Source organism: Sinocyclocheilus grahami, unplaced genomic scaffold (genome assembly GCF_001515645.1).
Source record: "Sinocyclocheilus grahami isolate Dianchi unplaced genomic scaffold, SAMN03320097.WGS_v1.1 scaffold56.1, whole genome shotgun sequence".
NCBI classification, from domain to species: Eukaryota; Metazoa; Chordata; class Actinopteri; order Cypriniformes; family Cyprinidae; genus Sinocyclocheilus; species Sinocyclocheilus grahami.
Genome location: NW_015505235.1, coordinates 187626 through 213271, shown reverse-complemented (window position 1 = coordinate 213271; position 25646 = coordinate 187626). Strand labels below are relative to the sequence as shown.

Below are 25646 nucleotides of genomic sequence, written 5' to 3'. Positions count from 1 at the left end.
AACTTTTTATTTATTTGTTTTTGTTCTGTTTATATTTCATTTTTACTATTCTTTATATTTATTGTTTTGTATTCTGGTTGTGTATGTAATTTATTGCTATGACTGTATCCCCTGTGAATGTTATATCTTCAATAAAAAAAAAATAAAAAAAAAAGGAATCACTAGCAGAAACTCAAAAAAAAAGCCACTGCACAAAACAAATCCCAGCCGGGTCCGTCACTTTTTTGGGTCCCCATGAAACATTTCCGTTGTGGTCCGTGCTATTTGCAGCGCGTTTCTTCATTTGCATGTGTTGTGAGGATTTGCAGCGGGTGTGTTGTCAAACTGATGAAGATGTTTTCTTAATTTGCTGGTGTTTTTTCAATTTGCATGTGTTTTCTTAAGTTGCAGCGCGTTGAGCTCTCTCGGCCACCGTACATACAGGCTTTCACACTTTTATAATGGAGTTCCATGGAAGTCTGTGTTTTGATAGTTTTATATAGAATTCCATTGAGAAATGATCCAAAAGTACATTAAAACATTTAGTACAGTAATCTATACATTTCTTTAAAGATAAATCACATATAACATGCCACCATGTACCAACTTCAGCCCATGTATGAATAATATCCAGTCTGTTTATGAGTCCATTTCACTGAAAGTCATGCCGTTCATACCTATGGGACGTTTTGTAAAGCTTGTCCTGCAGGGAGAGGAGCTTAGCGACGGGTCAATTAGGCTTTCGTTTGTGAAAATGAATGGTTTTTCACCGGTTAGGGTGTTTTCACATTATTTCTTAGCATTGCTGCAGCAATTCATGAATGGCTTGCGTTATCTTGGTGGAACCGGTGAAGACTTTGAGACAAAAGAAAAAGACTCCATTGTGTTTAATGGTTTACTGCCACGGCCAGTGCTCTGTATTTTTCATCACACACACACACACACACACACACACACACACACGTTCCGTCCTCATTCACGCCAGCATGGCAGGTCTCTAATGTAGCGGACAATGACGCACATTCTCACAGAAGCCTTTTAATGTTTCACCAGCACTGCAGTTAAAAATGCATGCCGGCACTTAAAGAGTAGGTGAGGCAAAAGTCACTATCCGTCTCTCCAGCGCTTTTCCCATGCTGCAGTGCTCAGCAAACACCGTTAAGAGATGTTTATTAAAGCCCATTCATTACACCTGGTCCATATGTAGGTCACACCGCACTACGCTCTGATATTGAACAGAATTCAGAGCGCCGACCTTATTATTTTTCCACAGCGTATATAATGTGATATTTTGGCAGTGTGAAGAAAAACACAAGCGAGTCTGGTTCTTTAAGCAGCATTTTATCTGTCAGAGCTACAGCTGTGTCAATATCGGAATAAAAACGGCATGAAACGCAACTGATGGTGACATGATTGGCGTAGAAGGTCAAATAGTTGTGGCCTGTCTGGGTGTCCAGTTTGGCAGCGGCGCAGGAAACGGGGCCTTTTCACATAAATCCCAAATCACTTTTCCTGTATATTTTAACTCGGCAAAGAAAAACACTTTTCCTAAGGTGTTACATTTCTGCAGCGCTGCTGATCGGACGTCCATTTCTAGAGCCGGTAAACATGCAACACGGTTACCGTAGGTCAGAAACCTTTTACGCATTATACATGCATGAGCTCCCCGCCTTAGAAAGTACTATTAAGATTTAAAGGCCGATTCCTCCAGTATTTTCCTACGTTAGGATTTCGAGCGAGCGCATACCTTTGTCGCAGACGTTTAAAATGCTAATCTATTCGAGAGCTAATAGGAAAAGAAAGTTGTTGAACTGACCGGTTCACTGCACTCTCAGGCCCTGGACTATTCCCTACAGGTTTTGTTAGTTTTTACTAAGGAGTTGTAGTGAAAAATAATTGTGTATCTTGATGTTTTTTAGCCTATTTAAAGATATTGTGTGTTATATAAATGTTAAAATATTTTTTTATATTTGTATAGTATTTATAATATAATTATAAAAATATTTATCAATTTTACAAATGTTTAGTGTAAGAAGTAAAATAAAGTATAAATCTAATCAAAGCTAAATAAACACAAAGGCATAGCATGTTTTGTAAAATTTGTATAAAAATAAGTAAATAGATAAATAAAAAACAAATAATAAATAAGAAAAATATTTTTTACCTACAGTGCATAAGAGTAAAGCATACATGTGTAACTAAAAAAAGTCACTATATAAACTATATAAAGTCACTATATTTTTTTCTTTTTTTAAATATTCAACAAAATTGCTAAATATATTTCAGGAGCAATTTCACATCTCTTGAGGGTTGTTTTATACCTGTAATCACTGGTATATTGCTGCAAAATGACAAATGATTAGCATTGAGAAGACTGATGCTGTGAGCTGGTGTTGAGGATGTGATTTGAGCTCCCTGTAGGAGGCTAGTTTGTGCAAAAATGCTTAAGTGGTTGCTGGAAAATTTGCATGTACCGTTTTAATGAAAGGTTGTGATGTTCTGTGGGTAATGTGGCTTTTTATGTGTTGGTGGCAGAACTGGTATTAGACAATCAATTTAAACTACATATGTTTGTGACATGCATGTAAACAGTGTTGATGCAGATATTTGGCGAATCGTGTGAAACCTATCAAGGGTCATGTCAGAGGTGGGGGCAAGTCACACATGTTCAAGTCTCAAGCAAGTCTCAAGTCCCTACCATCAAGTCTCAATCAAGTCTCAAGTCACAGTACAAACAAATCAAGCAAGTCAAGTCAAGTTAGTGGCTCACCTCAAGCAAGTCATGTCGAGTCCTGCTAAGGATCAAGTCAAGTCACAGTATCAAACAGGAACAAATATATTTTTGCCACATGACCTTATTTATTTTTCCTACAACTTTCATAGTTATACATTTTAAATAATAATGTTTTAAATATAACTTTTTGAGAATAGGCAAATTACTACTTTGTATACGATAAGTCTGTAATTTAGAAAATAGTGATAAAAATTAAGAGAAAAATATGTTTCTCATATTTATGTTATATTGAGTTTGACTATCCTTGGAGACACAGATAATATTTAACAGATGTTTGAAAATGATTTTGCACAAAATATCTCCAGCGAAGACTAGGATTCAGTCTGGAAGCATGCTAAAGAATTTCAGTGTGTAACAAAACATGCTATTCAATTTAAAATAGTATTTTGACTAGAAATCACCCCTTATATCATAGTCAGAAATAAAATGGACCCAACGTTTTCATCGGGTATAGACACCCTATTTGGACCTTTTCTTTCACTTTGCATGATTGCCTACATTGTTCTTGAAAACTATTGTCATGGCTTAAAACAAGAAGCCTATTGCTGTTAATGTTTATGTATCTTCCCCTGTAACTTATTGATTTCTTTGATTTTATCTTAATAAGAACTAAATTGACAGCTGTGCATTTAAGGTCAGCCTAAGCTTTTTGTTTGTGTAATTTCTGTTTTCTGTTTGTTTCGTTGGAACTTAAAATCTTAATAAAAAAATGGAATATAGAAATATGAAATGAAAAGATAGGCCTACTCTATGACATTAATGGCGCCAGTAAGTGATGGCAAATCACTGCTTTATCACAGAAGCGTTCATTGAACTGATTCATTCAAAACAGTTGATTCATTCATGAACAAGCAAAACTGGGCCACTGAATCACTCAAGTGATTCGTTCAAATCCCTGGATTCGTTCAGTATTCAGTGGGTTGCTTAGAGACGAGCGTAATTCTTTAGCTGTGAGCTGAACAGAACTGATGGCAGCCGCGCTTAAAATATTACCAAATATCGTATGTTATAAATATAAAAACTCATACTAGGGCCATTTTGACAACATATCTTGGATTTTGGGTGCAAGAGAAACATCACTAATCGATAAAAAAACTGTGGTTTCCGTGGTATAATTCCATATATTGATTTACAAAGAGGGATGCTTGACACTAAAGCACTTTTTTGAGAGGCAAATGCCAGCGAATTTAAAGTTTGACGTTGTTAATTACAAACACGAGATTAATCATTTATAACCACTTCCATTTAATGACAGACTTAAGCTGAATTTTAAGACCAATGCTTTCTTCAACTAACGAACAAGCTTACATACCTTTCCTTTTTGAAGTGCTGACGTCCTGGCTTTGTAAATGCATACAGTTTCGAAGTGTTTATCCAAACATCTCGGGAGATTCTCTTGCTCCCTGTTTTTGGCGCGCTGTGTTCCTGTGCTCGTGCAGTGTCATGAACTGCGCAGACTCGGATCACTTCTGCCGCTGGTTCAGTGGCTTGCGTTTTGTTTACCAAATTATGTCGCAATGATTTATAATAATAATTAGAATTGTTATAAAGTCAAGTCCTCCCAAGTCATGAAAGTCAAGTCTCAAGTCACTGGATCTCAAGTCCAAGTCAAGTCAAGTCATTTTCTTTATTTAGTCAAGTAAGTCACAAGTCTGTAAGGGTACTTTCACACCTGTAGATTGATTGCTTTGTTCCGAAACAGGAATTAAAATTATTACAATGTTGCTTTTTATTCTTGGTGCAGTTCGCACGGCAAAGTTTCTAAACAGACCAAATTTGTTAATACAAGTCACACGCGAGTAAACTGTTCTCTCATTGGTCAAAGTTCCACGGTTTATTTTCCCGGGATTCCACTTAGCTCTCACGACTGTCTTCCATCAGGATAGAATGACAACAGTTTTCGTTTTTTTTATTAATTTATCATTTTGAGCAGGAATCCAGGATTCATTGGGAAAACATTTTTAAAATGCACCTACTAGGAAGAAGAGCAATAAGACGGCATTATAAAATGAAAAAGTGCACTTTAATTTTGAATGGCGAAGACGTGCTCACCCACAGACATTCACAGGTTTATTTTGAAGTATTAGCAAAACAGCAAAGCTAATGCTTTTCACAGAACTTACGTAATTACCCATCATACATTGTGATATAGCCTGTTTCGTTGGTCCGTTAGATCAGATTGTTTTCTCACTACAACCGAACCGCTCCAGAGTTCGTTTTCAATCGAGCCGAGACCACCTCGTTCAGGCGATCTCGGACCGATTGTTTTGGCGCTGATCCGGGCATGATTGCCGTGTTCACATATGCCCAAACGAACCGAGCTAAGGGGGGAAACGCGCCATGTTCCGAAACAACGAGCCAGGTGTGAAAGCACCCTAAATTTGCGACTCGAGTCAGACTCAAGTCAAGTCAAGTCATGTGACTCGAGTCCCCCACCTCTGGGTCGTGTTACATCCCAAATTTAAAGGTAAAAATTAAGTAATTATGTTTTGCATAAAGAAAACAAGGCCTTTTTTTAGGAGCATTTATTTATTTATTTTTAATGGATTTTTATTATTAATTTTAATAATAATAATAAATTAATAATCTTTTAAACCAGTATAAAGGCATCACAAAACAATACTACCAAGATGTTTAATTGCTTTATTTATGAAATAATATATAATTTTGTTTGTTTGTTTGTTTTGCATTCTAATAAAGACAATACAGTTTTTAAATTGTGATAATTTTTACTGTAGTAAAGAATTTGGGGCTTAGAAAATGATAGCATAATGCACCTTAATAATCCTAAAATAGCTTAATTTGTTTTTTTAATTGTTAGATTCCCTCATATAGGTTAGTTCAGACTATGATAGGGAACAAAGCTCCCAGCTGTCACACCGGCTGGAGAAGCTGGTTCAATCGGACACCGCAGAACCCTGATCAGACGAGACTCGGCTCACAGACGCCTGAGCGCTGAACGTCTGCAACCCTGACAGTCTGTCTGCGCCACGGCACGTCCCGAGCACCTTCCCAGACATGAGGCCTGCTACATCCACTCAAACATCTTCCTCCCAACTCCAGCTGACAGCCGCTCTGGCTGAATTAATATCAGATGCAGATGTTTACATGTTTGTGGCTGTAGATTGTTGCATGAGAATTTCCCGGAGTTAAAAATACACATGTGATTTGTGACTTCTGACCCCGGCGCTCACCGCATCTGTCTGTAATGGGACGGCACTGGTCTCTCAGAATGCCCAGGGCGTGCACTCAGGGCAGTTGGGAGATTAGGGTCGGGGGCGCGCGGATGTGCCCTCTGCTTCTCTACGTGGGCTGGAGCCCTGCTCTGCATCTAAAATATTCATGCTGCTGTCAGGAGTTTCTTCTCTGCCCTAACTCTCAGGGTAATGCAGTTCTCAAACTTTTTGTGCACCATTGTGCAATTTTATTTAGTCAAAAATATACTTAACTTTGATGCGCAAATGCTTTACCATTCTGAAGTTTCTTTGAAATATATTAAATGTGCCATTAAACCAGATGTGTTATTCAGATGACAAACATGCTGAGACGTTCTCAGCAAAATTCTTTCCAAACTATTGTTTCTCCATGACGCTAGTTGACCTGCAAGAGAAAACTGACTGACAGTTGCTTTGGTTTCTGTTCTACTGTCATCTGCATTGCATTACTTTGAATTCAAAGGGATAATCCACACAAAATTTTAAATATTGATAATTTACTGTTGTTTTAGCATAATTGGGATGCTATTATTATTATTATTATTATTATTATTACTATTACTTATATTATTTTTACAGTTTAAATTTTTTATATTAAATTTTTTGACAATTTGTAATATTTTATATACATTTTTGTGTCTATATGTGTTTTTTCTTTTTAAGTGGAATCTGTTTTTTTCTTTTTAAGTGGAATATGTTTTTAATAGTTTTTATTAGTTTTATTAGTTTTATGTAAGTTTGAGTTATTTTAGTGCATCTTTATTTTACATTGCATTGAAAGGAAAAAATGAAATTAAAATTGTTGTCATTTACTTAACTAGTGCTTTTTTGGTATACTTGAGATACTGTTATAGTTTTATTAATATTTTAATTGTTTTTATTTTTATATTTTAGTTATATTAATTTATATTTTATTTATTTTTAATATTTCAATTTGTATTTTTTAATTTTAATGTTTTAGTTATAGTGTTTTGTGTTTTGTCTTTTATATATATATATTATTATATTATATTTATTTATATTATTTTTAAATATTTATAATTTATATTTACTTTTAATTTTAGTTAAAGTTTTAGTTGTTATAGTGTGTTTTGTTTTTATTTTAAATATGCCTATATAGGTTTTAATAATTTTTATGTAGGTTTCAAAGCTCTATGCATTTCTTTTGTCTAAGGGTGAGTAAATGACACCAGAATGTTTTTTTTTTTTTTTGAGTGTCCTGTCCCTTTAAGTGCATTTATGTAGTCTATTTTATACCGCACACACGTGCCACATCAGCCGAGCTTTTTGATTGGTTCAAAGTTTGTGATGTAAAGAAGAAATGCGATGATGCATTTCTCCGGGGTCTTCCATCTGTTCTGTTCCCATTTTCCCAGATGGGGGAAAGGCTCAGTATTCCCTGACGGACCGCTGTCATCTGCCGCCCTCAGTTGTTTAGCTTAACGCACAGACTCGCTCTCAAAATATGCACACTCGCTAAGATTTACATCATTTACGCAAAATGCGATCCAATTTAATCTAAACAAGCGCTTTGTTGAACAGCCGCACTGCCAAAAAGTGTTAATTTGGCTCTCTGCTTGTCATACACGTGTTTTTATTCTGTCTGGGTCAGTGTTAATTGATTATAATTGGTGATGTGACTTTTGACAAGCTTCAAAACTGACCTTAGCGGAGAATTTGTGACTGTAAGTGTTTTGCTCCACTGTCAACATTGTTTTAGTCTAAACTTGATGTGTGTTCTCTTTAAATAACAGCGTTTGAGGCGGAGTTTGCCTCCGGGGCTTTTGAGACGCATTTCTTCCACGTGGACCACCACCACCTCAGCCACGGGCCTGCCCACCCTCGAACACGGGCCGGTCAGACGGGACCGCAGTGCCAGCATCAAAGCACCTCACGATGGCCCTTCCAGCAGGTAATAAACACCCTGTTCTTATCCAGAACAATCTGTTTACATTTAGTCACTTAGTTCATCAAACTATCTTACAAATGAACATGACTTAAAGGAATAGTTCGCCCAAAAATGCAAATTTGCTGAAATGCTCTCACCCTCAGGCCATCAAAGATGTAGATGATTTTGTTTCTTCATCAGATTTGGAGAAATTTAGTATTCCATCACTTGCTCAGCAATGGATCCTCTGCAGTGAATGGGTGCCGTCAGAATGAGAGTCCAAACAGCTGATAAAAGCATCACAATAATCCACAAGTAATCCACACCACTCCGGTCCATCAGTTAATGTCTTGTGAAGCCAAAATCTGCGTGTTTGTAAGAAACAAATCCATCATTAAGGTGTTTTTAACTTCAAACTGTTGCTTCTGACTAAAATATGAGTCCATAATCCATAATATTGCTTTCTTCATTGGAAAAGTCGTCTCATCTGAATCAGGAGAGAAATCTGCACAGATCAAGAGCTGTTTGCAAGCAAAAAAAGTCCAAACCAGCGCTATATAAATATGTGGCTGGATTTTGATGTGAGAGACAACAGGGGATGGACTTTTTCACTGGAGGAAGTGGTATTTGTTTCTTACAAACACACAGCTTTTTGCGTCTCAAGATGTTAATTGTTGAACTGGAGTAGTGTGGATTATTGTGATGTTTTTATCAGCTGTTTAGACTCTGATTCTGACGGCACCCATTCACTGCAGAGGATTGATACAGTGATGTCATCAAGCTTTAAGTGTTTCTTCATACTTTTGGTGACCAGCCCAGAATCTTTTCACCATCTTCCTTCATTTTTGTTCAGTGCGTGTTTTAGTTTTTTTAGTGCATATTCTATATATGTATATGAAGACAGGTGTCCTAGCAGAGAAATGCTTTACAAACACAAAAACGTCCATTTGCTTCATTGTGAAGCATTTTATGTATTGTTTTATTATGTCAAACGTAACAAACATCCTTTTTCATGATATGTTTTGTTTGTACGCTTGTGCAGTCTAAATTGATTTGATATTTGGTAATCTAATGCAATGACATTTGCACGTTTGTCCAAATACTTCCCGGCTCGCTGTATGAAGTGTTTTGAAGCAACAATACATACGTTCGGAAAATGTGAGTTCACGGAGAGTTTCTCAGGATTTACCTGACAGCACTTTTATCCGTTTGCCCTCATTTAGTTTTGTATGTCATCATTGTCTCCTCAGTTAGTGTTTCGCATAGCTGTTGCGGATTGCTGTCAAGCACTTGAACTTTCCAGAGCTCCTCCACGCCATCTTATTCACTCCATCCCAATGTATGATTCAAATTTTATAATGTCCGTCTTTGGGCATTTCTCCACCTTTATATCTCTTATTTCAGCTCGAGTTATACAGACCAGCTAAAGTTCAGCCCATTAATACTGATATCCAGATAGCCATCTGCACTGTGTAGACAGAGAGTTTAAAGAGGCTTCCTGGAGAGTCGAGAGCCCGGCTTGTGTTTACATTTGGGCCCTGTCGAAATAAAAGCCCCGGTGAAGAATGGAGGGTCACAGGGTTGCCTGCATTACCATGTTGAGGCTGGTTTTAAAGTGGCGGGTCTCCTGCGCAGCGTCTTAATGGATATCTGAAGAGTGTTCCCACAGCAGGAGGCCTGTTCCGCTCCCTTTCTTTTTTAAAGTTGGCAGAAAAATTCTAGTTTAAATTCCTCTCCAAAAATAAGCCACTTGGACTGTTTTAACCCCAGAAAAAGAGCATTGTGAACTTTCTCATTTACAAGTTCGCCTCTTGAGAGGAAAAAGGTTATGCCGTTTTGAGTTAAAGTGAAGTGTCTTCATCGAGGACACAATGATGGTGGGATAAATAAACACTGGAGCAGGGTTGTTATTGCTAACTGAAAATAGAACAAAAATAAATAAATAGATAAATAATAATTACTTAAACTGAAAAATACAAGTTAAGTTGAAGTACTAAATGTAAAACGTAACACTAAAACTTGGTTAAACCTATATAGAAATTGAAAAAAATTATAGTAAAATAATAAAAAATGATAAAAACAAAACAAAATTACTAAAAATAACATTAAAATGAAAAGAAATAAAACAAATTAAATGAAATGTGTGTGCATACACACACGCACACACATATATTCTTCATCGAGGACACAATGATGGTGGGATAAATAAACACTGGAACAGGGTTGTTATTGCTAACTGAAAATAGAACAAAAAAAAATAAAAATAAATAAATAATAATTACTTAAACTGAAAAATACAAGTTAAGTTGAAGTACTAAATGTAAAACGTAACACTAAAACTTGGTTAAACCTATATAGAAATTGAAAAAAATTATAGTAAAATAATAAAAAATTATAAAAACAAAACAAAATTACTAAAAATAACATTAAAATGAAAAGAAATAAAACAAATTAAATGAAATGTGTGTGCATACACACACACACACACGCACACATATATATATATATATATATATATATATATACATGTGTGTGTGTGTGTGTTTTCCTCTTGATTCTGTGGGCGCAGCCCCTGCATGTTAATTTTTTTAATATTAGTGCTGGGCAACGATTAATCACGATTAATCGCATCCCAAATAAACATTTTTGTGTACGTAATATTCTTATGTACTGTGTACTGTGTATATTTATTATGTATATATAAATACACACACATGCATGTACATATTTAAGAAAAATATGTTATGTTTATATATTAAATATATTTATATATATAAATTATATGAATATAAATATATACATGTAAATATTTTCTTAATATATAATGTATGCGTGTTTCTTTATATATACATAATAAATAAATATACACAGCACACACACATATAATATGTACACAAAAACTTTTATTTTGGATGCGATTAATCGCGATTAATTGTTGCTCAGCACTATTAAATATATTTGGATAATTTAACAGTGCTTTTGGATGCCAATACAACTGCAGTACTCTCAAGCTCTGCTTTAAACTGAATGAATTTCCCTCAAAAATCAGTGCACAAACGTGTACTGAGCAGAATGGGGGGGTTTTACCTGCTACAAAGTGGAAGCGGCACCCATTGTGAGGTGCTGGAGCTGGGGGCGCTCTGACTGTGGGTTAAGGCTTTGTGGGGGCTCTGTGGTGGCGGAAGCTCAGCGTCAGGCAGCTCCACTGAAGGGCTTTTGTTGGTGGGACTGGTGAGCGGAGTGCCCTGTACTGGAGGGGAGTGGCAGGGCGAAGCCAGAGGTGAGATGTTGGAAGAAGGGTAACCTGTCAGAGAGCAGAGGAATCACACTGGCACTGTCAGAGCCCATTTATCTCCTTTCCCTCCACACACACACACACACACACAGCGCTGTACCTCTTCGGCTCTTGCTATAGATGTGGTTGGTGGTGGAGGAGGCAGCGTATGAAGCGGACATGGACCTGCTCTTGGAAAGGCTGAGCATAACAGAGTTGTTCCATGAATCACTGTTCACCAAACTGCAAAAGAGGAGAAAACGCATGATTTAGATTTTAATGTTGATTTTATTTTTGCCAAAGAGATGTTGGTTTTGTTGTTTAGACTTCAGTATTTTAGCATATTTATATAGTTATATGTGTTGCCGTGCTGAGGTAATATATAGTGTATATATAGCTAATATTTTGAATTAGAATTAGATATATAGTTAATATTTTGCATTAGATTTAATTTTATTTTTAGTCATTTTGCTGGGTTTGTCCCTATTTTACCTAGCACTGGGATGTATTTAACCCAGCATTCTTTAGAGTGTATACTATAGTTTATCAAGTTTTGTTTTAATGTTTAGTTTTAGTTTATTTATAGTTATTTTAGCACTTAAAGATGAAAATACATGATTATTATTTTATGTTTCAAGCTGTTAAAATGTTTCATTTCTTAATGTCTACATGGATTTTATTTTGTTTAGTGTTTAGCTTTAGAAAAAATAGAATATCGTGAAAAAGGTAATTTTTTTGTAACTTATTTCAAAAAGTGAAACTTTCATATATTCTAGATTCATTACATGTAAAGTAAAACATTTCAAAGTTTTTTTTGTTTTAATTTTGATGATTAGAGCTTACAGCTCATGAAAGTCAAAAATCCAGTATCTCAAAATATTAGAATATTTATGTTTGAGTTCAATTAAATGACCATCTCTACAGTATAAATTCTGGGTATCTCTTGTTGAAACCACAATAATGGGGAAGACTGCTGACTTGGTAATGGTCCAGAAGACAATCATTGACACCCTCCACAAAGAGGTTAATTCACAGAAGCTCATTACTTGAAAGGAGTAATGCAGCTGTCTACCAGGAGATTTTGGAGCACTTTATGCTTTCATCTGCTGACAAGCTTTATGGAGATGCTGATTTCCTTTTCAAGCAGGACTTAGTACCTGCCCACAGTGCCAAAACCACAGTGCTTTGCTGACCATTATATAACTGTACTTGATTGGCCAGCCAACATGCCTAACCTGAAGCCAATGTGGAATCTATGGGATATTTTCAAGAGAAAGATGAGAAACAGTCGATCCAACAATACAGAGAAGCTGAAGGTTTAAATAGTGCCTCAGCAGTGCCACAGGCTGATCGCTTCATGCCACACCTCACTGATGCTGGAGTTTGTGCTAAAGGAGCCCCGACCACGTATTGAGTGCATAAATGAACATACTTTAAAGAACTTGAGCTTTTCTGTTTTGCAAATCCTTTTTTTGATTGATCTTATGAAATATTCTATATTTTGAGACACTGGATTTTTTACTTTCATGAGCTGTAAGCTCTAATCATCAAAATTAAAACAGAAAAACTTTTGAAATGTTTTACTTTACATGTAATGAATCTAGAATATATGAAAGTTTCACTTTTTGAAATAAGTTACAAAAAAATTACCTTTTTCACGATATTCTATTTTTTCTAAAGCTAAACACTAAACAAAATAAAATCCATGTAGACATTAAGAAATGAAACATTTTAACAGCTTGAAACATAAAATAATAATCATGTATTTTCATCTTTAAGTGCTAAAATAACTATAAATAAACTAAAACTAAACATTAAAACAAAACTTGATAAACTATAGTATACACTCTAAAGAATGCTGGGTTAAATACATCCCAGTGCTAGGTAAAATAGGGACAAACCCAGCAAAATGACTAAAAATAAAATTAAATCTAATGCAAAATATTAACTATATATCTAATTCTAATTCAAAATATTAGCTATATATACACTATATATTACCTCAGCACGGCAACACATATAACTATATAAATATGCTAAAATACTGAAGTCTAAACAACAAAACCAACATCTCTTTGGCAAAAATAAAATCAACATTAAAATCTAAATCATGCGTTTTCTCCTCTTTTGCAGTTTGGTGAACAGTGATTCATGGAACAACTCTGTTATGCTCAGCCTTTCCAAGAGCAGGTCCATGTCCGCTTCATACGCTGCCTCCTCCACCACCAACCACATCTATAGCAAGAGCCGAAGAGGTACAGCGCTGTGTGTGTGTGTGTGTGTGTGGAGGGAAAGGAGATAAATGGGCTCTGACAGTGCCAGTGTGATTCCTCTGCTCTCTGACAGGTTACCCTTCTTCCAACATCTCACCTCTGGCTTCGCCCTGCCACTCCCCTCCAGTACAGGGCACTCCGCTCACCAGTCCCACCAACAAAAGCCCTTCAGTGGAGCTGCCTGACGCTGAGCTTCCGCCACCACAGAGCCCCCACAAAGCCTTAACCCACAGTCAGAGCGCCCCCAGCTCCAGCACCTCACAATGGGTGCCGCTTCCACTTTGTAGCAGGTAAAACCCCCCCATTCTGCTCAGTACACGTTTGTGCACTGATTTTTGAGGGAAATTCATTCAGTTTAAAGCAGAGCTTGAGAGTACTGCAGTTGTATTGGCATCCAAAAGCACTGTTAAATTATCCAAATATATTTAATAGTGCTGAGCAACAATTAATCGCGATTAATCGCATCCAAAATAAAAGTTTTTGTGTACATATTATATGTGTGTGTGCTGTGTATATTTATTTATTATGTATATATAAAGAAACACGCATACATTATATATTAAGAAAATATTTACATGTATATATTTATATTCATATAATTTATATATATAAATATATTTAATATATAAACATAACATATTTTTCTTAAATATGTACATGCATGTGTGTGTATTTATATATACATAATAAATATACACAGTACACAGTACATAAGAATATTACGTACACAAAAATGTTTATTTGGGATGCGATTAATCGTGATTAATCGTTGCCCAGCACTAATATTAAAAAAATTAACATGCAGGGGCTGCGCCCACAGAACTTTTACTCTGTATTTTATGCTTGCATATTAATCATCTGCTTCTTATGATTTAAATAGTTATTTCATATCCATTCTTCCTGTAATATATTATGTTATTTTTTATTATATCGTCCAAAATATTTAATAAGCAGACATGCAGGCGTAGCATCCACAGAACTCTATAATCTATAATTTCATATTTGCACATTCATTTAATTTTCATACTTTAAATATTCATTTTCATATCTGTTTGTGTTAAAAACCATTATGGCAATATATTTTAAATGAATTTTATTATAATATTCAAAATATTTAATAAACATGCAGGTGTAGCGTCCACAGAACTTAAAACTGTAATTTCATATTTGTTTATTAAGAAGTTAATTCTCATATTAGAAATATTCATTTCCATATCTATTTTTGTTAAAAACTCTCTTGGCAATTTATTTTAAATGAACTTTTGTTATTTAATCCAAGATATTTAATAGACCTGCAGGTGTAGCACCCACAAAACTATAATTTCATATTTGCATGTAAATTATTAAATTTTCATACTTGAAATATTAATTTTCATATCTCTGTTTATTTAAAAATATATATTGTGGTTATTCAAAAATGTTTTGTTTATTACATTACTCAAAATATTTAATAAACAAACATACAGGTGTAGCACCCACAAAACTATAATTTAACATTTGCATATAAATAATTAAATTCTCATACTTGAAATATTAATTTTCATATCTGTTACTTTAAAAAAAATCTTGCTTCCGTTTTTAGAAAAATCATATTTTTATTACATTACCCAAAATATTTAATAAACGAACATGAAGGTATAGCACCCACAAAACTATAATTTTATATTTGCATATAAATAATTTAATTCTCATAATTGAAATAGTCATATCTATTAGATATATCTATCAAAAAAACTCCTGAATCAGTATATTTAAAATAAACTTTTATTTTTATACTATCCAAAATATTTAATAAACAAACATGCAGGTGTAACACCCACAAAACTCGCATCTCTAATTTCTTATTTCCATAATTTCTTATTTTCTTTATGTAATTCACATATTTTAGATATTAATTTTCATATCTATTTTTGTTTAAATCTCTTACAGCAATTTTTATACTTGATATCATATCTGTTTTTAATAACTCTTGCTTTAATTTAATTCAGAACTGCTATTATACTCATCTAGTTAAATATAAATATAAATTTATATTTAAATCTCGTCTAGTTAAATATAAATGGTTCTCTGATGGGGAAGTCTTGGCCTAATGGTTAGAGAGTCGGACTCGTAACCCAAAGGTTGCGAGTTCGAGTCTCCGGTCCGGCAGGGATTGTAGGTGGGGGGGAGTGAATGTACAGCGCTCTCTTCCACCTTCAATACCACGACTGAGGTGCCCTTGAGCAAGGCACCGAACCCCCAACTGCTCCCCGGGCGCCGCAGCATAAATGGCTGCCCACTGCTCCGGGTGTGTGTTCACGGTGTGTGTGTGTTCACTGCTGTGTGTGTGCACTTTGGATGGGTCACCATACTATATGTCACATCACTCACTTTAAAATATGTGCAACTTATTTTTACAGCAGAGAACACACCACACCAGTTGTAAAGCCCAGCCTTTGATTAAAGAGTTACCTAAACAATATAATCGACCGCTGTTGCATAAGTCATCCTTAATGTACCAGGAAATGTGTTGATTTTTTTCACTTAACAAGTCTTTTTGAGGACTAATAGGAATTTAGCTTGTTTGGATTCCATGCAGGACTACTAATGAGTAATTTTAAGAGCGGACAGCGAGTTAATATTAATTTTGTGCCTAATTTATCGCTCTGGTCGCTGTTACCAAAGATCTGAGCGTATCCTGTGGCCCTGGATGTAGTACAAGAGCGGACTGCGGCTTCAGGCCATTATGTGGTTACTGAATAACCACTGATCATTAACTGTGAAAAATACCCAACATTGTGTCTAAATATTAACAGATGGACGTACACGTTCAGATCTGCCATCCCTCTCTCTCTCTCTCTCTCTCTCTCTCTCTATCGGTTTTACTCACAGTGATCATTAATGTGCTGGCGATGGGACAAGGTCACCTTCCCCTTGGCCCGTAATAAATGCTGGGCACAGAGGAACAGCTTGATTAGGTTCTGTCTGGCCCGCTATTTCAGAGAGCTCAACTAAACAACAGTGACACACACACACAGCACAAATCAGGGGTTAGTCACCCAGAGAGGACGCCTCTCAATTTCAATGCAAAATATTAAAATATGCAATCATGAAATGCATACAGTATGCACGCATCAGCCGTTTCCTGGCTTTCCTAACTCATAAAGCATAAAAACATGAAGAGTAATGAACAGATTCCAGTGCCTGTGATGATGGATAGTGGCTTTTTCTTGTTCTTAAAGGAGTGTTCCTAAAGTCAACATGAAATGGCATTCGCAACACATTTTTCTGTCATTATGTGGCTTATTTCTGAGTGAAGCAGGATATTCTGTGAGGGGGAAAAAAGAAGTATGTGCGTAATCATTGGGAATCGATTCAATTCAATTTAAAAACAAAACTTTAATAAAACATTAAATATTGTTATATTATGTTATGTTATGTTATGTTATTAATTGTTGTTGTTGTTGTTAAAATGCAACCCAAAAAAAGAATAAAGGCCAAGAAAACCTTTAAAACATTACATAAATAAGAATGTGAAAATTATTACATTTTATTTATTTGTTTGTTTGTTTATTTATTTGAATTGATTTGGAATAAATCATGACAAATCCTGCACTGTAAGACCAGGAACATGTACTGAAAAAGTAAATTGTTATTGTTGTTGTTGTTAAAATGCAACACAAAAGCAAAATAACATCAAAAAAACATATAAAATAAATAAATAAATAATGCATTATGCAATATAATTAAATATATGCAAATTGATATATTTTATATATTTTAATTTACTGTTTTATTCATTGTGAATTTATTTGGAATAACATTAACTGATAAATCATCCACAATAAAACCAGTTTTTCATGTTGTTGTTGTTAAACTGCAACACAAAAGTAAATAAATGCAAAAAACAACCTTTAATAAAACAAGAAAGAAAGAAGGACTTGATTCTGTTGTGAAAATGATGAAATTTGATGAGCTTTTGGAATGTTTATTTTCCTGTGTTTCTGTATGATTATTGTGTGTGCTGTAGCTGTGGAAGACCGAACAGTAAACTGAGACACGGGGACGGATCCATAGACGCAGGAGACCGAACCCAACAGTCAGGTACCGCCGCTGAATTAGCATTTAGATGCATTTCACTTACGATCCATTTTGCTGTTGTGATCTGCGATATTACAGCTGGATCCTGGATTGAATCTGAATTCATATGTAATTGGTGTCTTTACGAGTCTTTCAGAGCTGTCGGTTTGCTCGAACGTGAAATATGACGAGAGGCGTGATCAGGTTTTTTAATAACCTTGCAGACGAGCTGCTGATAATGTCGTCAGTCTATGACAGCACCTATGAGACCAACCACAGTGACAGCAGCAACTTTGCACAGAACGAAGACAGAGAAGGTCACAGGAAAGCCTGCGGGACGTTCCCGCTGACCGCTCTCATCCCACCGGAGGTACAGTAAACACCACAAATTGATTTTTTTATAACTGCAATTTAGTTCAGGCAGGTAGATTTTTTTTCTGTTCAGTGTTGCATGGCTACAAGCAGTAAAAATACACAGTATGAAGATTTGCATATAATATGCATAAAACATATAATGCACAAAAATACTGCAATAGCATAGTAAATAAATAAGAGTTTATGTGCAATTCTCAGGGTATATTTCATCCAGTTTAATAAACTGTCATCAAATTATCATCAAAACTAAACACTGTAAAATAATATCAAATAATTATTTTTTATTATATTAATAAAATTTTGCAACTTTCTTTTAATTTTTTTAATTTTTAAATTAAATTTTTTTTTGTATACGCTTTAGTATATTGGCCTCCCTGCTAGAAATTGCTGTCAAAATTTTTTGTATTTTTATGTTTTGTTTTGTTTTTTTTTTGATGAAATTATAATGATTTTTTGTCAATTTTATTGAATAAACGTGTAAGATTATTATTTAAATTTAGCAACTTTGTGTACTTTTTATTTGTTAAATATAAGTTGTATAAATGTATAATAATGATCCTGAAAATTAATTTGATCACAGAAATAAATTACATTTTACTATTTATTCAAATATAAAACAGATCTTTGATTGTTATTATATCAGCCACACTATTAGATATTATTAGATATCATTATGTTTTGCATTATTATGTTTTTTTTTTTACTTTTTATGCATTTGTATGTCTAAATGTTGAGACCTGGATAAATAAATGGCTGAAATTTGACCATTATGATTAAATAATACATTTAGTTAAATAATAAAAATGATTGTCAGTGTACAGTGCATATTTTTTATTGTTATATTTTGTATTTTCATCTCATTTTTCTGGTGAGTGTTAGAGGACCTACAAGCAGTAAAAATACACAGTATAAAGTGTTGCATAAAATATGCAGTATATGCATGCAATCAGCAGAAAATATAATGCACAAAAATACGGCAGTAGCTTTGTTACGTGCAATTCTCAGGGTTGTTTGTTCCAGTAAAACTAAACTGGCATCAAATAGTCATCAAAACTAATCACTGAGCATTTGATTTGTTTTCGCTGTGGTTTGATGCCAGACTCTTTTTGTGTTATATGCTGTTTTAACTGCTCTCTGTAGTAGTTTCATATGCGGCACTTGATTTTGTAGTAATTCCAGTTATGTCTAGTGGGTTTTTTGGTGTAAGATGGCACCGTCTGTGATCTGAAATCATTTCCTCTGCAGGATAAGCCCATCTTGGCCCCGGAGCCACTGGTGATGGAGGGCCTGGAGTCCCTCATGAGTCAGATCAACAACTGGAACTTCCCCATCTTCAGTCTGGTGGAGAAAACCAATGGCAGATGCGGCTGCATCCTCAGCCAGGTGACACACTGACATCTAGTGGAGATCAAGAGTACACACACACTGATCAACAAATCAAACTTCTCTCAACAACACATGTACGAGGCCAGGATGATTACATTTGACCATTATGATTAAATAATACATTGTATTAAATAATAAAAATGAGTGTCAGTGGAAAGTGCATGTTTTTTTATTTTTTTCCATTTTTTTAATTTTTTTACTTGAGACCAAGATGATTAAATGACAATGATTAAATAACACATTTGATTAAACAATAACACAGTGTCAGTGCATTGAGCACATTTTCTATTTTTACAATTATATGTTTAATATATTTTTATTATATAAACTTTTTAGTAAATATTATTGAATAAACAAACTTAAAATAATTGTCCAATAATTCATTTTCTAATGTTTTATTTTTATTTTATTTTATTTTTTACTTTTTATGCATTATATGTTTGTATGTTTGAATATGTTTTATTACATAGAACAAATTAGTGTCATTGGATAGTACATGTTTATTAAATTTATTCAAACTTAAAATTAGTAAAATTATCTCTTTTTTTTTTGGTGCTTTTTGTGCATTGTTTTTATGTCTAAATGTTAAGGCCAGGAAGACTGAATGATAATGATTAAACAATACATTTTATTAAACAATAAATAAAGTGCAAGTGCATAGAGCACCTTTTTTTGTTTTGTATTTATATTTTATATATATTTTTATTATATTAAATATTATTGAATACACAAGTGTAAAATAGTTGTTCATTAGTGCATGTTTTCTATTTTGTAGTATATTTTTTATTTATTTTATTATATTACATTTTATTAAATAATAAAAATGAGTTTCATTGGATAGTGTGCGTTCTCAATAGTTAAAAATTTTGTGTAACATAACAAAAATCGTTAAATATGCAAACATGACAAACACAATGAATATTTGAACATAAGAATAAGTATTTGCATGTATATAAAAACCATGTGTCCATTTGAGAAACCGTAGCATTACGGTTTTGTTTCATTTCAGACATGGTTGAGAGGTTTAACTCTTTTCTCTGTGGGTTAGGTGTCTTACCGGTTGTTTGCGGATACGGGACTCTTCGAGACGTTCAGGATTCCGGTGAGGGAGTTCATGAACTATTTCCACGCTCTGGAGAACGGATACAGGGACATCCCATGTGAGTCCTCGTGCTGCAGTACAGAAATATGTTAACAGTGAAATAACTGATGATGTACAACAGATGCTGTGCGCAGGCAGCTTCACCTCCAGAGGAATAAATTGCCCTAAATCATCACTTCTGCTTCTTTGTGGTGTGTTGTATTTCCCTCTAGTGGTAGTTTATCGTATTAAACCTCGTCTTCCTCCGCAGATCACAACAGGATTCATGCCACAGACGTCCTCCATGCGGTTTGGTACCTCACGACCCAGCCTGTGCCTGGTTTACCTACACTGACATCACTGAGTGACTCCGGTAAGAATCACACTTCGTCACTGTCTGGATACGTTACAATAGAAATCACTTCATGCCTGTAATTCGAAAGTATAGATTTAGTTTGATTACTGCTTTTTATATAGACTAGCTAAGTGTATTTTATATGTTTATATGTTCTCTGTTTATATATGTAACACTATGGTCCTGTGAGGCATCAGTGTTATTTCAGTATCATTGAGATGCTATTATAGTTTTTATTCCTATTTAACTAAGTTTGTATATTTATGTTGTCGTTCCAATTTTACGTAAAGTTTCAGTCAAATTGTGTTTTTGTCTTTTTTTTGTAGTTTTTTTTAAGTATAAATCTATAGAACTATATATTTAGTCATTTTTATTTCATCAAGTTATACTAAATTAATGTTGCATTGCCAACTAGCTGAAATAAAAGCTTTAAAATTTATTTTCATTTAAATTTGAGTTAGTTTTAGTTATTTTGTTTTGTGGCTTTTGTTTATATATATATTCAGTATGTTATGTATATATATATGTTATGTTGTTTATATATATATTCCAGTTTTAGATATTTTACTATAAGTTGAGAAGTGCTGCCTTACCAACTAGATTAAATAAAAAGCTTTTTATATATTTGTTTTTGTAATTTGTTTGTAGTTTTTGTCGAATTACTAAAACAATTTTAAATGAATAACAATAATATAACTATTTATGATGAATACCTATTATAAAGTGTGAACTAATCTGCAGTTTTCTTTTCATATGCATATATCAGTGCTCATTTATATGTACACTGCAAATTTTTATTTTATTTATTGATTTATTGATTTTTTTAAGTTTTTTGAAGTAAATAAAGATTATTGGAATACGATTAAAAAGAAATACCATTTCAGTCTTTCTACTTCAAAATTTAACATTTAATTCAATATGCTACTTGCCATTTCTTTGTCATTATTCAGTAAAGTAGATCATATGGCAAATTTATTTCAGTATTTAATTGTAAGAGAGATGATTATGAAAACTAAAGTATTGATTTTTTAAAGTTTTTTGAAGTAAATAAAGATTATTGGAATACGATTAAAAAGAAATACCATTTCAGTCTTTCTACTTCAAAATTTAACATTTAATTCAATATGCTACTTTATTCAGTAAAGTAGATCATATGGCAAATTTATTTCAGTATTTAATTGTAAGAGAGATGATTATGAAAACTAAATTATGAGTGTTTTACATTAAAAACGTTGGCATAGAAACAATTTTCACTCAGATAAATTTGACAAACAATTACATTAAATTAAATGTGAACTGAAATAGCATTTTATTGTAAAACATACTCCTTTATTTACAATTTGAAATCAATAGAGTGTAAAACAAACAAAATAAACAAAACAAAAAAAAGATAAACAAAATATAATGCTGCATCAGTGTTTGAAGGCATATAAAGATTGTTAATGGCTCTGTCTGTGTTTAGACTCTGACGGTGGACTCGCTCTCGGCCACACAAGGTACCTGATGTCCAGGACGTATCCTGCAGAGGAGGAGGGTCACGGCTGTCTGTCGGGCCTCATCCCCGCTCTGGAGCTGATGGCGCTCTACGTAGCAGCCGCCATGCATGACTACGACCATCCCGGCAGGACCAACGCCTTCCTGGTGGCCACCAGCGCTCCTCAGGTGACACATCACAGCCGTTCTGCTTTCAGTCCAGGCCATGGTTTTCCCTTGAAGTGTTTACAAGGAGCACAGATTTCCTCGTATTGTAATATTAAGCACACCTCACGCTTTCTTAGGAATCATAGAGGTACTTATACTAATTCAGAGGTAGAATAAATGACTAAAGTACCTTCTATAATTATTAATAATAATGTATGTGATTTAATCAACTCAAGAACCGAAGAAGACTGGTGTTTGCCTTATATTTAAAAATACTGTGAAGTATAGAAGCTTTTACAAATTTGACAGGTGTAATGAACTACTATGTGTATACAGTATGTATACATAATAATTCATTACATTTATACATATATGTATATACACATGCTGCATTTATTTGATCAAAAATACATTTAAAACCAGTAAAAGTGTGAAATATTATTACAATTTGAAATAACTGTTTTCTATTTGAATGTATATTAAAATGTAATTTATTGCTGTGATCAAAGCTGAATTTTCAGCATCATTACTCCAGTCTTCAGTGCCACATGATCCTTCAGAAATCATGCTAATATGCTGATTTGCTGCATACATTTTGATTATTGGTCATCAGTTATTATTGCTGCTTAATATTTTGTGTTTTTTATTTTTCAGAATTCTTTGATGAATGGAACATTCATAAGAACAGCATTTATTTGAAATAGAATCCTTTGTAACATTATAAATGTTTTTACTGTCACTTTTGATTAATTTAATGCATCCTTGCTGAATAAAAGCATTAATTTATATATATTTTTAAACACACCACAAACATTTCAATAGTATTATATCATTGTTTCTGTATAAATATAGTAAAGTGTTTTTAAAATTGATAATAATCAGAAATGTTTCTTTAACAGCAAATCAGCATATTAGAATGATTTCTGAAGGATCATATTGTGACACTAAAGACTGGAGTAATAATGATAGTCAGATAATCACAGAAATAAATAGCATTTTATTATATATTCAAATATAAAACAGTTATTTGAAATGTATGTATGTATATACTGGAAGCAGTGTGATATTTATGATATTACTATACTATACTATACTGTTGTTTTCGAGGTTCAGTGATTGAACACAGTGTTCTGGGGCTTTGAAACATGTGCAGCGCCATACAACTCTTTTGTGTCTGTGAAGGCCGTTCTTTATAATGACCGTTCGGTGCTGGAGAATCATCACGCTGCGTCCGCCTGGAATCTGTTCATGTCGCGGCCCGAGTACAACTTTCTGGCCAGTCTGGACAACATGGACTTCAAACGCTTTCGCTTCCTGGTCATCGAGGCCATCCTGGCCACCGACCTCAAGAAACACTTCGACTTTCTGGCTGAATTCAACGCTAAGGTGAGCACCTCTGATATCAGATATACATGTATAGATCAACAAATGCAATGCATTTTATTTATGTATGTATTTATGTATGTATTTGTGTTTGTAGGTGGGAGATGATGGATGCTCGGGCATTGATTGGACGAATGAGAATGATCGTCTGTTGGTCTGTCAGATGTGTATTAAGTTAGCGGATATAAACGGTCCGTTGAAAAGCAAGGAGCTTCATTTGCAGTGGACGGAAGGCATCGTCAATGAGTTTTATGAACAGGTCAGTGTTGCTCTTTGATGCATGTTTACGTCTGAAGTCATTTTTGAGCTGTTCGGTCACAGCAGAGACAAACAGGAAGCTCTCACGATGACTAAGTGCCTGGCAACCGCACCTCGCGCTCGTAGTAAGAGACTGTGATCATGCGCACGTGTAACCTAACAGCAGCTACGCCACATCTCGCTATCATTCACATCGAGGGGATGGAGAGGATGGCACGGATACGCTGTTGCCTGGCAACCATCCACATCCTCCTCAAGCGCGGTGCTGAAGGAACACGTTCACAGCTGTAATGAGAATGTAGGGCAGAAAGTAAGCAAAGTTTTACAGTGGTCCGGTCTGCTGGAAATGATGGACAACGTTTGCTGGCAAAGCAAGCCATTCAGTGATGATAAACGCTGATATTTGGCCAATTAAAGTGGTCATGAAATCACTTGATTCTATATACTTTGTTAATACATGTTAGTGCATGCTATTCTAAAGAATAAAATGATTGTAGTCATTCATCAAAACATAATTTTTTTGTTTAGCTGACGTCATCAATCCTTGTCTTTTCCCTTTTCAACCTCTCATCTTTTACTGTTGGATAAAACTGAATCCTGCGCTACATTTTGTCCATTTAAAATCCTTTAGCAACCAGAAATATGTCAAATTAGAAGAGTAAAATGCAAATACCTCTTTTTTTGATTTACGTTATTATTACACTGCACAAAATTTTTTTTTTTTTAATTAGTATTTTTGTCTTGTTTTCCAGTACAGATATCTCAACATTTTTAATGTAAGATACATTTACTTGAGGAGCCAGATGACATACGACATTTTAAGTCTTCTTTTCCGAAAAAATGTAGTGAGATTATGGTAAAAAAAATAAACACAAATAAACTTAATACAAATGGAATGAATTTTTCTGACTCCATTGGCGGATATTTTTTCTTATTTTAAGCATAAACATAAACTTCAGAAAAATTATTAAATAAGTAAATAAATCAAAATAATCATGCATTTTATATATATATATATATAGAGAGAGAGAGAGAGAGAGAGAGATGATTATGTATATCTTATATATATATATATTATATATCACATTATATATCACAATTGCAAGATTATATCTCATTAATCCCCTCAGAATTACCCGTTTATATTTCACAATTCTGAGTTTATTTCTCGCAATTCTGCGTCAATATCTTGCAATTCTGTTTATGTCTCACAATTCTCCATTTATATCTCATAATTTTGCTTTATGTCTCGCAATTCTGCGCTTATATCTCGCCATTATGAGTTTATATCTCACAATTTTGCTTTATATCTGGCAGTATATCTCGCAATTCTGCATTTATATCTCACAATTTTGCTTTATATCTGGCAGTATATCTCGCAATTCTGCATTTATATCTCACAATTGTGCAATACAGTATATCTCAATTCAGAGTTTATATCTCACAATTCGAAATTGAGTTTATGCTTAAAACAAACAAACAAAAAAGCATCTTTCAGTGGTTTCAAAAAACAAGATTTGTTCTTATTTTAAGCATAACATTTTCATATTTTCATAAAACACTTTAAGACGTGATATCTATATCATAAATATATCTATAAGTAAATGTATTTTGGGTTTATATATATATATATATATATATATATATATATATATATATATATATATATATAAAAAAAAACAAGA

General features: G+C 33.9%; 1 protein-coding gene across 1 annotated transcript in view; it reads left to right on the top strand.

The window, feature by feature from the left end:
* LOC107583934 (cGMP-inhibited 3',5'-cyclic phosphodiesterase A-like) overlaps positions 1–25646 on the top strand; it is a 98431-nt gene that overhangs the window by 66129 nt on the left and 6656 nt on the right. Inside the window, exons 3-13 of the mRNA XM_016270286.1 lie at positions 7743–7900; positions 13284–13405; positions 13497–13713; positions 17433–17506; positions 17707–17852; positions 19103–19240; positions 20292–20403; positions 20596–20697; positions 22142–22341; positions 23503–23706; positions 23801–23962. Of these exons, the coding sequence (XP_016125772.1) occupies positions 7743–7900; positions 13284–13405; positions 13497–13713; positions 17433–17506; positions 17707–17852; positions 19103–19240; positions 20292–20403; positions 20596–20697; positions 22142–22341; positions 23503–23706; positions 23801–23962 (1635 nt within the window). The remainder of the gene's footprint in view (positions 1–7742; positions 7901–13283; positions 13406–13496; positions 13714–17432; positions 17507–17706; positions 17853–19102; positions 19241–20291; positions 20404–20595; positions 20698–22141; positions 22342–23502; positions 23707–23800; positions 23963–25646) is intronic.